At 35.1% G+C, this 17,846-nt stretch overlaps 1 protein-coding gene across 1 annotated transcript; it reads left to right on the forward strand.

The window, feature by feature from the left end:
- The first annotated feature begins 942 nt into the window (after positions 1-942).
- LOC127098578 (putative lysine-specific demethylase JMJ16) lies at positions 943-12,323 on the forward strand. Its single transcript, XM_051037204.1, has 13 exons — positions 943-1,329; positions 2,062-2,195; positions 2,285-2,645; positions 2,769-2,840; positions 3,160-3,237; positions 3,359-3,865; positions 3,953-4,174; positions 4,861-5,022; positions 5,473-5,841; positions 7,797-9,237; positions 9,333-9,436; positions 10,075-10,272; positions 11,664-12,323. The coding sequence occupies exons 3-13, from the start codon at positions 2,325-2,327 to the stop codon at positions 11,976-11,978; spliced, it is 3,789 nt and encodes a 1,262-aa protein (XP_050893161.1). The 5' UTR covers positions 943-1,329; positions 2,062-2,195; positions 2,285-2,324; the 3' UTR covers positions 11,979-12,323.
- The last annotated feature ends 5,523 nt before the right edge of the window (positions 12,324-17,846 follow it).

Raw genomic sequence — 17,846 nt, forward strand, 5'->3', positions numbered from 1 at the left:
CTACGATGTCAATATTATGTCATAGTGGTATGCTCTAGATAGATCTCTATCCTAGATGCAATCACGACGCTGAGACGACTCTATATTATTTGAGAGACTGTTAAATATTCTTTCAAAAAAATAGTTTATATGACTGGATTAAATACGACATCGATAGTGACTTTATCTTTTTGCCTGCTTGCTTATGGTTGTGGCATGCCACTAACAAATTGTGTCTTATTATTGAAATAGTGTCTTTTGCATAGCCTCTTATTGGAGTCATCACTCTCCTTTTAACTAATATTAGTGAGACTTTATTTTTTATATAATTTTTTTTTTGTTTCTTTTCCATTTCTCACTTGTAAAAAAATATAAATGTTATAATAATATTTAAAATTAAAATTAAATTTAATACAAAATATTTTTTTATCCATTACTCCAAGAATAGTCTCATTGTTAAATAAAGAATTTCCAATTTTTTTCATACAAAAATTTCATTAATAATATGTAAATGTAAAAAAAAATCCATTTTTTTAATATTAGATTCATTTATTTTAAAAATAAGAAATAAAAAATAAAAACAAAAGTCATAACCACAATTTAATTTTAGGTGAGTAATTTAACCCAATATAAGTTAATGAATAAGTTGATATTTATAAATTAATTGTTTAAAAAAATAAAAGCTATAAACATAACTCACACGATTCCTAATAAATCAAAGACGAAGTTTTTTTAGTTATAAATTTATGTTCTATACATCATTAATTAAAAATTTGTATAAAGTTTTTTTTAAATATTTGTTTCCTTTTTGTATTTTATTTTTTATGGTTATACATCAACGCGTTTAATCACCATATCACAAATCTCAATTCGTTTCGCGTCTAGGTTTAGCCGGGCCAAACTCTATACCAAATATAGATATACTCTTGCTAATTTTTTTAAAATTCACAGTACATAGAAAAAGCTAAGAAAAAGCCCAGAAAGCGTGAAAAATCCAAAATACCCTTGGGCTCAGTTACTTTATACATGTTTTCACTATAACAACTTTTACCCCCAATTGACCAAAAAAAAACCCAAAAGAAAAAAAAAAGTGGACATTAATGAAGAGGATGTAGATTTATCTTTGTTGCTTCTTTAATCATCTTCTTCCTCTATATCTTATTAGGGTTTGTAAATTTGCAGTTAAACTTCAATTCTTCAAGCTCCTTGTTCTTACCAGAACCAATCTATAGGACTTCAATTTCATCCTTGACGGATTCACCATTGTAACAACATACTTATTTCTTATATTCAACCATACAATAGAACATCGCAATTCTTCACGATTTCCTTTAGATATCTCATCATAGGGTATGGATTTTCGTTTTCTTCGTCAGGATTTTTGATAATTACCACAAAATTGCTTGATTATAGTAATATTGTTGACTAAGATATTATTATTATTATTAATTTTTTTTTGTTGGTTTATAACCATAAACAATTTGAAATTATATTTTTGTGGTGAATTTATAACCTTATAATCATGTTTATTTAGCTTTTTAACATCTATTTTGTTAGGTTTAGTTGGAAATATAATGGTACATAATTTTGCATAGATCCAGTGATTGATGAATTGTTTTGAACTTCTGATCTCATGATCTGGTTGTTGAAATGTTAACAATGAACTAAAGTTTAAAGATCTGGTACTTTTGTGTCTATAAAATTGGTGAAAGGATGAGGAAGATAAATATTAGAAGTAAGAAGTAGATAAAAAAATTTAGGTCATAATGTGTGTTTAGATGATGTTTTTTTCTTTCTTTCTTTACATTTACTCGGTCCTTTATTTTCCGATTCATACTTGATTAAACATAAATATGAATGATAAACAGATGATTGAAGTTTCAATATGCATTTTGCTTTCTGATCTGCAATTCTGTTGTATGAATGCAAATCGTTGAAAATGACTTTTGTTTGACAAGAGTAAGGATAGTAATTTTGACAAAATTACAAAAGGAAAGTACGGAATATTACGATACTGTTTGCATGCAAATGCTTTACCTTAACTGACCTAGCTCTTTGTCTGTTCATTGTGCCGTGTTTCAGATTGGTGCTTTTCGGTTATTTACAAAGCGATTGGAACCTTGACTTAGGTTCTGACGATTTCATTTATAGCTGTCATATGCAGTGGAAGTTTACAGACCCAACTGACTCTACATATAAGTATACTTCTTATCAAAGTAAGTTTAATAGAACATATGTCGACGTTTTTTGTGTGTCTGTGAAGTGTGTAGGTTATGCGGTTATACTGACTTGTTTATTCGTACAGGGAAAACAAATCAGAGACATTATTGCTTATTGCCTTTTGCATGAGGTCATTAATGGGGACTGAGCTTATGCGGATATGTGTTAAAGAAGATAATGATGATTCTCCATCAGTTCCACCAGGTTTTGAGTCATATACATCTTTCTCACTGAAAAGGGTGGAAGAGAATGAGAAACACAATGATAAAAATCCGACCAGTTCTTCTACAAGTGCTTCTGAATCTCAGTCAACTCAGGTTGGAAATGGTGTTCAATTTAGTGATACGGCTAAGGTTTCTAGGTCCCTTCGACGAAGACCATGGATTAACCATGGAAAGTGTGAGAACGGTTCTGATGAAGACTTTGATTCTGAGCGGCATGATCAAGTCAGTCTCATGCGGATTCATTTATTTATTTTTTGATGTCTTGATTTTTATTGCAATGTATATCAGTAACTACATACAAGAGTGTACGCCTGATTAGTGTTTTACGTACAAATGTTAATGCAGAATTTCTCCTCGAGACCTTGTCTTCCTAAAGGAGTCGTTAGAGGATGTCCAGATTGCCGTAATTGCCAAAAGGTGCTTTGTTGCTGTTAGCATTAATATTATTATCTTAGTTAATTAATGAGTTAACTCTGACCTGTCACTACTTCAGTCGTCTCTGCCATTATTTTATGTTACTTTTATTATTGTATTAATATTAATTAATTAATATAGGCATATGGTAATAATCATATTTTTTCATTACCGAGTTTTACGAGTTGGGATGTTCCGTTATTGTAGTATGTTAAAAGTTTAAAACACAAGTTGCTTTTTTACGTTGACAATTTGCAAAAAAGCTTATTTTATTGGGCATTATTTTTCCTGATGAGTAATTAACAATCGAAGTTTCTGGCAGGTCATTGCCAGATGGAAACCAGAAGATGCTCATAAGCCACATCTCGAGGATGCTCCTGTTTTCTACCCCACTGAAGAGGTCCCACTCTTTCTCGTGGCTTATTTGAGTTCACTTCCTTACCTGCCATTTATATGTTTACTTCTACAGGTTAGCTTTAATGTAGAATACGATTTCTTACTTGTTAATAATTTTTTTCCAGGAATTTCAAGATACTTTGAAATACATATCAAGTATTCGCTCAAGAGCTGAACCATATGGAATTTGTCGTATTGTTCCCCCGCGTTCATGGAAACCCCCTTGTCCTCTCAAGGAAAAAAGTATATGGGAGGGTTCTAAATTTGCCACCCGTGTTCAGAGAATCGACAAACTTCAGAATCGTAATTCAGGGGCAAAGAAGTCAAGGATTCAAAATAATTTGAAAAGGAAGAGGAGATGCACGAGAATGGCAGTGGATAATGGCACTGGAACAGAGCCTAATGCAGTATTTTGTGAAGCTGAAAGGTTTGGGTTTGAACCTGGCCCAGAGTTTACGTTGGAAACATTTAAGAGATATGCAGACGAGTTTAAGGTCAAATACTTCAGAAATGATAATTTATCTCATCCAAGCACTAATACAACAATTTTAAATGGTAACTCGGATCCTTCTGTGGAGAATATTGAGGGTGAATACTGGCGGATGGTCGAGAGTCCTACTGAAGAAATTGAGGTAACTCTGCTGCTTCATGAAATTATTGCATACCATTACCCGTTGTACACAACCCTTTCCTTATATTTATTTCGGATATACTTCTAGGTGCTTTATGGAGCTGATCTGGAAACTGGGATTTTTGGGAGTGGTTTTCCCAGCAAGTCTAGTCAAGTTTCTGTTTCATATGATCAATACATAAAATCTGGCTGGAATTTAAATAACTTTGCGAGGTTACCTGGATCTCTGCTCTCTTATGAAACCAGTGATATATCTGGTGTTGTAGTGCCATGGTTGTATATAGGAATGTGCTTTTCCTCATTTTGTTGGGTAAGGATAACATAGTTCCTTGTTTTCTAGCACACCGTTCATGAATTCTGTCAACTCATGCTTATACTTCTTGGAAAGTATCTTCTATTAGGGAGAATATAATATATTCAATGTTACATGTTTTTTTTTATTATTATTATTTTTTTAATTTGCATAGCTTTCATATAGTTAGTTCATTTACTTAATGTATTTAGTGCCATACATATTTTATTTTTATTCTTTTAGCTTTCATATAACTAGTTTCCTTATTTTTGTTCTTTTCATAATTAAATTGTAAATCGTGTACAATCATATTTATCTTTATCTTTATTAGTATACATTTACATGCCTTACATTTGTTGTCTATAGGACTCTATCCTTGTACATGCGCATATTGTGTTAGTATGTACTATCTATATAGAATATAGATTGATGTCTCTTCATACGCAATGAACCCTTTGAGTGAGAGGGAGGGGGTGCTATGGATGTGTTTATTGTGAGAATAAGGAACCCATGCAGTTGGCATCCTTTTGCCCTGCTTTTCTTAGTAAACTACATCTCAGCTATTTGGGTTGCGTTAAGTGGAATTTGTTGAAGTTTATGTGTGCACATGCATGTTTGTGCGAGAGAAAGAGAGATTGCTTACATATCATCTTTATTTTTAAGAGTCACTTTATCTTTTTGTTATGGTTTAATTGTGGGTGCAGCATGTGGAAGATCACCATCTATATTCATTGAACTTTATGCACTGGGGTGCTCCTAAACTGTGGTATGGTGTCCCTGCAAAAGATGCGTGCAAATTGGAAGAGGTCATGCGAAAGCATTTACCTGAACTTTTTGAAGAACAACCTGACTTGCTTCATAAGCTGGTAAGTGAAAGTTTTCTGCCGCTGCACAAATTCATTTGATTGGGATCTTGCAAATGGGGATCACATGTTTCTCTCTCGCTTCACACATGCTATTGTTCCTCTTGTTTGTTTTCTTTGCTAGTTAGGTAACTGTTAGAATTAGAGTTCGGCCTAACTCATCCCTACAAAATTGGTTTGTAAGGTGAGGGGTGCTACTCTATATAAACCCTTTGTAGGCTCTATCTTTAACCAAAGTGAGACTTGGGTTTCTCCCAATAGTCACAAGCAAGATTAAAATTGTTGATATCTTCACATTGGGTGGGCTGAAGTTCAATCTTTTTTTTCACCTAGTTTCACTCCACTCATCTTGTCATATTTCATTTTTGAGCAGACATATTTCTCTTGGATGATCATGCTTTGGTTTTTGACATATATTTATCTGATGTTTGAATTTCTAACTTTTGGTTACAGGTCACACAACTCTCTCCTTCTATTCTTAAGTCAAAAGGTGTACCAGTTTATAGATGTGTCCAAAACCCTGGAGACTTTGTTTTGACATTTCCTCGAGCCTACCACTCTGGGTTCAATTGTGGCTTCAACTGTGCTGAGGCTGTTAATGTAGCTCCTGTTGACTGGTTGCCCCATGGACATATTGCTATAGAGCTGTACCGGGAGCAGGGGCGCAAGACTTCCATATCTCATGATAAGCTATTGCTTGGGGCTGCTAGGGAAGCAGTACGAGCCCAGTGGGAGCTTGCTTTGCTGAAGAAAAACACTTTGGATAATCTAAAATGGCAAGATGTTTGTGGAAAGGATGGTCTTTTGGCAAAAGCATTCAAGGTAAATTCTGTTTCTCCATAAAATTCTGTATAAAGGGATAATATTCATGATTTCATTTTAATTATTTAATTAATGACATGACCATATTTATGCAATTTATGGTTAGGTAGTTTTGTTTGAGCCACCATGTAAAGAATATTAGTCATCTTAAGCTATGTTTGGATTGCCAGAAAGGGATGTAATGAGGTAGAATTAAATAAAATGAGACTGGTTTCCATTGTTTTGTTTGATTTGTTTTAACTAGGATGGAATGGAACTTGATGATTTGTATTCCATTCTATTTCATCGAGCACACTTCTCTGTCCCTCCAATTCAGAGGGTATGGAATGGAAGAACCATTTTTTCCCATTCCATCAAATAAATATTAAAACTATATAATTGTATGGGTTAAATATGTTGGTTCCTATCAAATCACTAACATTTAATTTTAGCCTCAATGAAATTTTATTTAGTTATTTATAGTCTTTGTAAAATTCATAAATCGGGTGTTTTTAGTTCTTGTCGAGTCATGGAACTAAAAGCACACTATTTTTTTTAAACATAGGGACAAAGAATGATGTTTTTTTGGTTACTCTATGATCAAGTTGCCTAAATTTCAATCCTCAACCACTTCCATCTTATAATAAAAAGTTGAATTTTAGTGTAAGGTGGGTGGGCCTATGTATTGCCCCATGCTTCAATCCCATAGGGCTCTTAAGTGAAGGTGTGTGTTAGATAGAGATATAGAATAAAACCATTATGTCATCTGCTAACTGTTTAAGCTTTCAAGATAGTTGCTCATGACATAATTAATCTTACACCTATAATATAATTAAAAAATTAGTTATAAATTCAGTAATTTCTGAATGTCATTGGCCAATTCTCCCAAAAATCTAAATTATTTAGGTGAAGGATCTCAAATAGTTTTAGATATAACTGTCACCTTCATTCAAGATTCCGTTAGGCTTGAACAATGCTGCATTGGTGATGTTCAATTCAATTTAGAAAAAGAGGGTACTAAGGATCGAACTGTCAACCACTTGCTCATGGCTGTTTTGTATCCAACTTGATCAGTGTCTACAGTTGTCAAGCATTGACTTTTCTCAAAACATAAGCTCTTAGGTGGAGACCCAATTATGATTTATATATTTGGCGTGCCTCCCATGCAAGAGCCTATTGTACTTAAAGTGTGGTCAATTCATACGCTTGTTTACCGTGTATGGATTCAATTTTATTGGAAGTAAGGGCACTGGGAAGAAACAAGCATCTACTCACTGATAATTTGAAGTTAGGTGGATGCCCACCCGATAATGGTTTTACTCTAAAAGAAATTATGTGTACAGATTTTCATCTTATACTTTGGAAGATATTCCGGAATCCGGATTTGACAGCAAAAATGTTAACCACTACACGCCGTAAAGGAATTAAGGTGAAGAGAGGGACATTATTCTGATACTTTGTTCATATACATTGTATTTTTTATTTAACCTCTTGAATTTTACTGATTTATGGTGTCATTTATCTTTCCTATCATGTCTATTTCGAAGCCATGCGTTGGTTGGTCTTTTGAGGTCCACGATCAGTGTTAGTCACCAACTCATTATTTTTCACCTGTCTACATTGGAAGTGACAATTGACAAATCCTACCTAATTTCATTAATGGAAACATATTTTAATTCCCTAAAGTTGTAATTAGACTTCAGAATTTTTGTTCTATTTGCTTTGAATTTGTGGATCTTGTTTTAATACTAAAACTTCTAACGGGAAAGTAAACTTTATCCGTCAATTAAAATTTCAGAGTAATTGAAATTGATGCTCTTGAATAATGAGTGACCCCTCCACCCTCTTTCTGCCAAAATAAAATATGGTTCTGACTTCACAGTACTAAAATCAATATTGAATTCTGAATGAAAATATATGGGGTTATGCTTTGTGAATACTTTCTTATTTTTATTTTTTAATGTTTTTTCCCCTAGGCACGTGTTGAGATGGAGCGAGTAAGAAGGGAATTTCTTTGCAGTTCTTCAAAAGCATTAAAAATGGAGAGTAGTTTTGATGCTGCAAGTGAAAGGGAATGCAACATCTGCTTTTTTGATTTACACCTATCTGCTGCTGCCTGTCATTGTTCCTCAGATAGATATGCTTGCTTGGATCATGCAAAGCAGTTTTGTTCATGCACTTGGAACTCCAAATTTTTCCTCTTTCGATATGATATTAGTGAACTAAATGTTCTTGTTGAGGCATTGGAAGGAAAATTAAGTGCAGTTTACAGATGGGCAAAGTTACATCTTGGGCTGGCACTAACTTCGTATGTCTCAGTTGATAAAAGAACAGTTGTTCAGGAATTGAAATCGGATTCATCCAACTCGTCGCATTCTTCCAGGGTCAACATGAATAAAGAGGTGGCTTTGCATCCATCAAATAAGTTTATTGACAATTCTCAATTGACCGATGCTCCAATAGTGGATCGAGCAACTTCGGCAAATAGCAAGGATCATAGCTATCTTAAACAGAGGAAATCAGCAGAAATTGTATCTCCTTTGAGTCACACAAAGGAACTATCAATATTTAATAGCTCTAAACCTACATGTGAAATAGCTAATCGTAAAATCTGTGTTATTAAAGAAGAATCTGTTATTTGCAAATCGAAGCCGAATGCTTCTGTATGTCAATTAAATGAAGAAGATTCTTCATATGCTTTATCTCCGCCTTTAGCTCAACATGAAGATGAGAAAAGTTCACATTGCAGACCCGACAATATCATACTTCTTAGTGATGATGAAGATGAAGAAATGAAGATGCCAGATTCAAATAGAAGGAAGGAGGTTCCTCAAATGCTTGCTGGTTCTAGAAATAAAGCAATCCTGTGTAATGATATAGAATATAAAAGCTTGACCATCCCTTTGACAGGTGCTTCTGTGGTGGGTGAGAAGGAGGCTATTATGCTGCCTCGTGAAGATCCGGGTTCGTGTTCAACTCAGCTTTTGCATGTGAAACAAGAACCTCATGAACAGAGAGGACCAAACCTACCTTCTACCCCAGTAGATCTTTCTTTTCATATCGGTCTTACTGGCGCAGAATCAGTAAGGAACATTCCAGCTTCTTCAAGAGTGGAGGCTGGTGATCATAGTTTGGAAAGTTTGGAGGTTTGTCCTCTGAAACCACAACCTTCCGGCACTATTAAGGCTAAGAGTGAGGATAATCATGAGAAGTTAGGTGGTTGTTCCACTTCTAATGTGATAGATAATGCAAGAGCTATTAATGGAAACATCTCGTGTGGTCCAAACAATTACCGTCAGAAAGGTCCTCGTATTGCAAAGGTTGTACGTCGTATTAACTGCAATGTCGAGCCTTTGGAATTTGGAATTGTCCTTTCTGGAAAGTCATGGTGCAGCAGTCAGGCTATTTTTCCAAAGGGTGTGTATAGTTGGTCTATGGTTACTTGCATGTCTATGTCATTTTAATTGAACTTTTAAGCTATGTATTTATGCATGTTAAATGAATTGATGCAGGATTTAGAAGCCGTGTTCGCTATATAAATATCTTAGATCCATGCAGTACCTGTTACTATCTTTCAGAAATTCTTGATGCTGGACGTGGTTCACCTCTATTTATGGTACTTTCACCTTATTATGTTTAATTACAACCTTTAGTCATGCAAATGGTCTTAATGTATGTGCTTTTTGTCAGTATGCATTGAAAAGCCTTTCATATTTCTGGTGTATATTTGTCATGTGCTGGAAATTTAAATTCATTTGTTGCTTAAATCTTGTTTGAGGTTTAGCCCTTATTATGTGGGAAAAATTTGATGGAAGATTCTTGTCTCATCTATTTTTCAGTTCATGTCTATACTGAGCATTTAAAGCAAAGTTTTGTTTTCAGTTGTTCCTTTACATTAATGTTATAGAGAATCTTTTGACCTTTTACCTGTTATCTGAGATGGTTGTTCAATCACAGGCCATTATGGGTATCTAACTTCTAAAATTGAGTCGTGAGGTAAACATGAACAAGCTGTTGTGGTATGGTGTTATCTTCATTAGTAGCAGACTAGCAGTCATATGTTTAACTTATTGGGTGACTTATTTCCTGTCAGATCAAAATTATGACTTTTAAACTTTTTTTAGATCTTAGTTGCTTTTAGTTGAAAATTACTTAGGACATTGAGAGAACTGCTTTGAGTTGGTGAGTGATTCAGTTGGCTGGAACTGGAAATAGATTATTTATAAAAGAACTAACTCTTGGCTGTTATCCCAGGTTTCCTTGGAAAATAGTCCAAATGAGGTCTTCATTCATATGTCAGCAGCAAAATGCTGGGATCTGGTTAGAGAGAGAGTGAATATAGAGATAGCAAAACAACATAAGCTGGGAAAAAAAGGTCTTCCTCCTTTACATCCTCCTGGAAGCCTTGATGGCTTTGAAATGTTTGGATTTTCTTCACCAGCAATAGTGCAGGTAATTTTATTAATCAAAACTCGCCATAGCTCAAAGTGCTTCTTTTGAGTATGACATGGGCTGGAAGGTAATTCTAAATTAATTCTTGTTTCTTCTACGGTTCCACCTTCCATGGATGAATATCAAGTAATTATTTATTTGCTAAAAAAAATCAAGTATTGTTTTTGTTAGTGTCACACCCTTTGCAGTTAATACCGGTGTTAGGGAAGTAACATCAAACATTTTTGAAAAATGCAACACAGCATGTTTCTAAACATGTTTTATGATCTGCCAAAAATCCACAAAACATACAAGCTCTTGGTAATTTCTTTACAAAAGGAAAAAGTAGAGGGGTGCCCAAGGGTGACATGTAAAGCATATGCTTAGGCTCCAAATATTTTTCTCTTTAAAACTTGATCCACCATCTTACTATGGCGTTCTTTCATTATTAATATTTATTTATCTTATTAATTACCAACTTTGATATTTGTTCCGGTCTGGCTAAAATAGTCCCCATTGCTTGGGAATCGAGGTTAAGGATAGTTTATATACAACACCAATACACATCAACCCAACGAGGCGCCTTTTCTAAAGGACAAAGCCGCGAGGGTTCTCACATCCAAAACAGACAATATCTTGTAGCCGCCGTAATGCGAATTTGAGGTCAACCGGGACATTGACGCTGTCTGTGAGAACTCGAAGTTTACACCGTGCCCCTCGACTTGGGAGGTTGTTCTGGGTTGGCTAAAATAGTCCCACATTGCTTGGGAATTGAGGCTAAGGGTTGTTTATATACAACACCCTTACACCTCAATCCAACACGGCGCCTTTTCTAAAAGACAAAGTCGTGAGGGTTCTCACACCCAAAGCGGACAATACCTCGTCCGCAGGGACGCGAACTTGAGGTTGACCAGAATATATTCACATCTTATCACTCCGAATTAAAATGCATATATTCTATTTAATATTTTAAATTAGTTAGGCCATAAAAGGCTCTTATATTTTTGATTTTTTTACATTAGCTTTAAAAAATCCTCAGTTTTTTAGGCCAAGAAATATGTTGTACCGACCTACCTGTCAAGAAGGAAAGTGGGAGTTTGTTAGCCTTAATTTCTTATTAGAAAAAACCAGTTTCCTTTATTAAGAAAGCAACATGAAGGATTATTGATGCACAACTTTGGCACTTGTTTTACATGCATCTGGATTTCAAACATAGTCTTAGTTTTGTTTATTCAGCCCTGTGCACGAAAACAAAGTTTCAGTTGTTTAACCTGTGCATAGTATTTTTTAACCCGGTGTATTAGGGTTGTAATCTCCTTTCTTGTTTTTATATGTTGTGAGTTTTGTAAGGTCCAATTAAAATTTATTTCCTTGGACACATTTTTGATAGTGTATCTGCTTTGTTTCATCAGGCTATTGAGGCTCTAGATCGAAGTCGAGTTTGTAAAGAATACTGGGACTCTCGGCCATTCTCTCGGCCTCAAGGGCAGCTTTCACAAGCTGGCCAGACCACTGTAAATGGTGGAGGTGGGAACGATCAAGGGGTTACCACTAATTCGAACACACCCGTTGGAACCGTTGCAGCAGTAAAGAGGCTATTTAAAAAGGCGAATGCGGAAGAATTGAACTCTCTGTACAGCATTCTTACTGACAGTAAGCCAGCAGCTGAACATATCCCAATTAGGCAAATTCTCTTCGAAGAAATTCACAAAACCCAACCACCTTAGGTGATCGATTATTTGAACGTACTATTCATCCACCTAACCTTTTATTGACTTGTAAATTGTAGTTCTTATGAGGTTGCACTTGCAACTTCATCAACCTCAGTCTTTGTTTTTTTTTTTTCCGCCGGAATGGAGGTATAGAGAAAGAAAAAGGAGAAAATAGGAAATAAAATTAGAAAAAGGGGAAAGATAGCTATTTCCCTAAATTTTTTTGTTTATTTCAAGTGGCAGATGGGATGAAAAGTTTCAAAGCGTCACTAATTATGGCTACCTCATGAAATTCTGAAAGGCATGGCTGCCGGCCGTTACCGATTTTGATTAATATGTTGCAGAGAGTTTGAAAGACAAGTAGGTGTATGCTTAGAATTTCTTTTCTTGACACTAGGTGCATAGGAAAGAGCAATTTACTCAGGGAATTGCTTAAGGCACCCTAAGTATTGCCTCTCCACTTAAGTGGAAAATCAAATTTTTTATAGAATTAAAAAAAATGTATTTTCTGATGTATTTTAAATACATTGAATTCATGCATAAGTGATCTCACCTTTATTTTGTAAAACAATTTGCTATTTCTACACCACTTCCTACACCAAATACTTACACTGTATACGGTGATTAGTGTATTTTAAAAATAAAATAATATTTTTATGAACAGTATTTTGAATAGTACGTGAACAGTACATGAACAGTACACGTGAACAGTGTCTATGAACAATGACTTAAAATAGTAAAAAAAATTGATTAATTAAATGTAAAAAATTGGTTAATGAAGTGACGAAGTTGGTTAATGAACGTCCAGACATTAAAAATAATTTTGAATAGCCATCAAAATTGGTTAATACAAGTTATAAAGTTGGTTAAAAAAATTATGAAATTGGTTAATAAACATTTACATAATAAAAAATAATATTAAAAAATAATATTTTTTTATATATATATATTTTAAAAATATATTATTATAATATTCTATTGTTCACCGTACGGTTGAATATGAGTGTAGGTGTAGAATTAAGTGTAAGAATAGCATTAGTGATATATTATTATAATATTCTTGAACAACTACTACTGCCCACAAATTTACTGCATCAGTGATAAACGAAGAACAACAATAGTGACAACAAATAAATTTTGAATTTTTTACTAAAATACTCCTGATTTTTTAAAAAAAATTCCAAAATAACCCTGATTTTAATTTTATTTTAAATTTATTCCACTTTTAAGAGGAGGCGTCAAACCAATTGGCGTCTCCTCTTAAACTTAGAGAGAAGTCGTCAATTACATTCGCTAGGGCTCCTTGTGTTGCAAATCCAATTGGCGCCCATGTGTTAAGCTTAAAGGGAGACGCCAATTGGATTGACACCTCTGTGTGTTTTGTGATTTTTTTTTGAAAAAAAGTCTACATGATAGATAAAGTCGAAATCAGATCAATTCATATTAATATTAATTTTCGTTTATACATAAAAGACTAACGGTGATGACTGAGATCACCTAACCGACCTCTGGTCCCACATTCCCTAACTATCTGAACCCGTGGTCCTAACCCACGTTGATGATTCACCCCAGGTGTTTGAGTATCTGAGAGTCCAGGAACATCACTACCAACTGCAGGAGATTGCCTGTTGAGATAGTCAGACAAATCAATGTAGTCTTGAATATGCATCGAAGGTGTATCGCCATAGTCGAGTTCATGTCCCATGCAAGAGTAGTTGGGTTGTGTTTGAGTTGTTGTATGGCGACCGTGACGATTGAAGGGAGACATTAATGTGAATGATGCGTCGAGGAAAGATTGAAAAGATTGTTGTGGTGTTTGGTAGACATATGGTTGTTGAGAGTTTCGGTTTTGAGATGTTTGGGCTTCTTGACTATGGTAGGAGGAGAGACGATTGGTGTTAAATGATCGTTGAGTGTTTTGGCTAAGGCGACTTTGGTAGGGTGATGTGTTGGGTGCGAAGCGATGTTGGGTCTCTGAATGATGATCTAGTTGTTGGTGGTGGTACATGGTATGCTCTTGGTATTGTGGTTGGGTGTATGACATGTTAGGGTTGTATGTTTGAGTGTTTGTGGAACAGAAAGTTTGACGGATAGGGGGTTGTGAGTAGCCGGTCTGACAATGTTGTTGGGGGTTAGATGTTGAGGCTTCTGGTGTGTAAGTTGCATGGCGTGAGTCGTATAGGTACATATCATCGGCGATGAACTCAAAACCAACTGATCTGTACCAAGTCATATAATTACGACTTGGTTTTTCTTCAGTTGACATCATAACGTCAGTTAAGACATCAGTGGCGGAACTGAGGGGGGACGTGGGAAGGCCACGGCCACCCCTCAACTTTTTATTTTTTTTTAATTCATATATATTAAATTACTAAAACATCCTTATTTTAAATTAAATTAATTTTTATTTTTTATTTTTCATTCAAAGTTAGGTTAAAATACACATAAGGTAAAAAGCTCCTACCTTTCCTTTCTTTCTCATATGGGTTTGCTACCGGCACCGGAATCGGAATAGATTAAAGTGATTGGCATCTAACACGTAGAAAAATTTATCCATTCTTCTTTTATAAAAAGTAACAAATTAAAGTGATTGCTTGATTTGTGTTTTTGAGATTTTTAGGGTTCTTCTTTCTAGATGTGTTAAAATAATCTATGAGGTTTATTAAGCCAATTCATAACACTGTAATTTACAAATATAGTTATATAGTGTAATAAGGTTTATTTAATCATTGTTGTTACTAATTTCTAATAGTGAAGTTACCGGTATTTGAAAACGGATTAAAGTTTCTTAATTTTTTTCTCTTTTAATTTTTATGTTCTCTAAATTGATTTTTGGATCTGATATGATATTATAGGAAGAGTAAAGATGAATAATAGAAAAATTGATTCTTTTTTCAAAAGGAAAGCATGTGAAATTGAAAGAGAAGAGAGAGATGAAGAAATTATAATCCCGACATCCGAATCTGAAATAGTTCTTGAGAATCCAACAATTGAAGAGCATCATGGTTTTGAAAATTCTTTGGAACGCGATCCTGGAAAGCGTCTTCTGATTTGGCAATATCCACCGAATCAAGTGGATGTAATACGAAGAGCTTATCTAAAATGGGTCCATATCAAATTCATTTAGAAAACTATCATTTGTCCGATAACGAGGATCATCCGAGAAGGTTTCAACATACTTGGTTTAGCATATTTCTATCATGGTTAGAATATTCACCATCTGAAGATGCCACATATTGCTTACCATGTTACCTTTTTAGCAAAAAACTAAGTGGATGTCCCGGATCACTTGTCTTTATTTCTATGGGTTTTAGAAATTGGAAGAAAGTTAGGAATGGAAAACATTGTTCCTCTCTTAAACACATAGGGAAGGATCCTTGCTCACCACACAACAATGCAATGAAAGCTTGTCAAGACTTGTTGAATCAAGATGGTCATATTAGAAATGTTATTCAAGTGCAAAGTTCAAGTCAAAGAATGAATAATCGGTTACGACTCAAGACTTCAATTGACATTGTTCGTTGGTTAACACTACAAGCTTATACTTTTAGGGGTCACGACGAAAGTAGAAATTCAAGAAATCAAGGTAACTTTCTTGAGTTATTGAAACTTTTAGCATCCTACAATGATGAAGTTGCAAAAGTTGTGTTGGAAAATGCTCCACAAAATTGCAAGTATACTTCACATCAAATTCAAAAAGAGCTCTTGCAAATTCTTTTTAGTAGGGTGAAAAAGAGTATTCGTGAGGAAATTGGTGATTCCAAATTTTGTATCGTTGTTGATAAAGCTCGTGATGAGTCAAAAAAGGAAAAAATTGCTCTTGTATTAAGATTTGTTGATAAAGTTGGTTTAATACAAGAGAGATTTTTTGATGTGGCACATGTTAAAGACACCACATCTTTAACTCTTAAGGAAGCAATACGTTATATACTTTCTCGACATAACCTTGATATTTCTAACATTCGTGGCCAAGGGTATGATGGTGCTAGCAATATGAGAGGAGAATGGAATGGTTTACAAACCCTCTTTATGAAGGATTGTCCTTATGCATACTATGTTCATTGTTTTGCTCATTGATTGCAACTTGCATTAGTTACATCATCAAGAGAAGTCAAACTTGTTCATAATTTTTTTGAGAAGATGATCTTTGTTGTGAATGTTGTTTGTTCTTCTACAAAGCGTCATGATGAGTTACAAGCTGCCCAATTAGAAGAAATTGCTTATTTGTTAGAGATTGATGAGATTGTAACTGGTAAAGGTGCAAATCAAGTTGGTACATTGAAACGAGCTGGAGATACTCGTTGGGGATCACATTACGATTCAATTTCTAGCTTGATAAACATGTATGAAGCAACTTATTTAGTTTTTAAAAAAAATGCAAAAGATAGAGGGAGTTATGCTACACATGGGGATGCAGATAGTTGTTACAATTACTTGAAGGCATTTGATTTTATATTTATTTTGCACTTGATGAAAGAAATCATGGGAATAACAGATATGCTTTGTCAAGCCTTACAAAAAAAAATCAAGATGTAGTTAATGCTATGAACTTGGTTCGTTCAACAAAACATCTTATTCAAGGTTTGAGAGAAAATGGTTGGGATATATTGTTTACTAAAGTGGTATCTTTTTGTGAAAAGCATGGTATTGAGATTCCTAATCTTAATGATGTTCATTCAACAACAAGATTTGGACGCTACCGTGTTGAAAAGAATCAAGTCACAATTCAACATTACTTTAAAGTTGAAATCTTTTTCACTACCATTGACAAACAGTTACAAGAGTTGAATAGCAGATTCAATGAGCAGGTAATGGATTTGTTAACTCTTTCTTGTTCTTTATCTTCTAAGGATGGATATAAAGCTTTTAGCATTGATACTATTTGTTCTTTAGTTGAAAAATATTATCCTATGGATTTTAGTGATCAAGAGAAGAATAATTTGCAATTTCAACTCCAACATTTTCTATTTGTTGCTCGTCAAGTGTCGCATCCTGCGAAAAATCAACCGGCGAGCCTAAAAATAAAAACACACAGAGCCGCCACTAAACGTTATTTATCCCAAGATAGGGAAAGGAAACGCTCAGAGAAACCTGGAAAGACATGGTCTCGCGACCAGAGAGAAAAGGTTCGGGAGTCGGTTACGCAAGGGGAAGGTATTAGCACCCCTCACGTCCTAGGTACTCCTAGGGATCCACGTCCTAGAATAAAGAAAAGGTTGCTAAAACATCACACACACACACGGGGAACGCAGGTGGGGTTAAGAGGAACGAGCTCGATAAGGTATCGCACCTTATGCCTACATATCTTGTCTGGAACAAGAATCAGAGCCTCTGTAGTTCGGCTTACGCACGCCAAACAACACAAAACAACACAAACATGCAAGGGTGGCAAACATGGAGCCCGACAACCACTGGATGGAATTACGTCGGCATCCGAACCAAAACACACTCGAAAGGGCAAACGTGGAGCCCGACTGCCAATCACTGGGCTTACGTCGGCATCCGAGCCAAAACACAATCAGATAACAAGTAAACACACGCAAAAAAGAAAAAGGTTGCCCGGTGTGGTCTCGCACGACCACCTGCCTACATACCTCGTCTGGCACGAGGATCAGGGCGATGTAGTTCCCCTGAAAGGGACTAAATTGCTAACCAGAAACCGGGGAAAGATACACAACTAGGGAGCTGAGACTCGAGCCTAATGTTGTCATGCATCGTTAACCCTAAGTTCGGTTTTCTATCCTACTTGCATAAGCAAACTAACCTAACCAGGAAAGAAGCTAGCACACAAGCATACAATCATATATCATCAAATGAGAACAGGTATCTCAAACAAGCATGTCAATCAGATATCCACATAACACGCACTATAGCCAAACAAGG

This window comes from Lathyrus oleraceus, chromosome 6 (assembly GCF_024323335.1).
Source record: "Lathyrus oleraceus cultivar Zhongwan6 chromosome 6, CAAS_Psat_ZW6_1.0, whole genome shotgun sequence".
Classification (NCBI taxonomy): domain Eukaryota; kingdom Viridiplantae; phylum Streptophyta; class Magnoliopsida; order Fabales; family Fabaceae; genus Lathyrus; species Lathyrus oleraceus.

What these genes read in the sequence shown, in the direction of transcription:
- LOC127098578 (XM_051037204.1), top strand. Translation starts at nt 2,325, where the DNA reads ATGAGGTCATTAATGGGGACTGAGCTTATGCGGATATGTGTTAAAGAA. An exon ending in GTCCTACTGAAGAAATTGAG is followed by an intron (nt 3,866 to 3,952) that starts GTAACTCTGCTG and finishes ATATACTTCTAG; the next exon opens with GTGCTTTATGGAGCTGATCT. An exon ending in TTTTGGCAAAAGCATTCAAG is followed by an intron (nt 5,842 to 7,796) that starts GTAAATTCTGTT and finishes TTTTTCCCCTAG; the next exon opens with GCACGTGTTGAGATGGAGCG.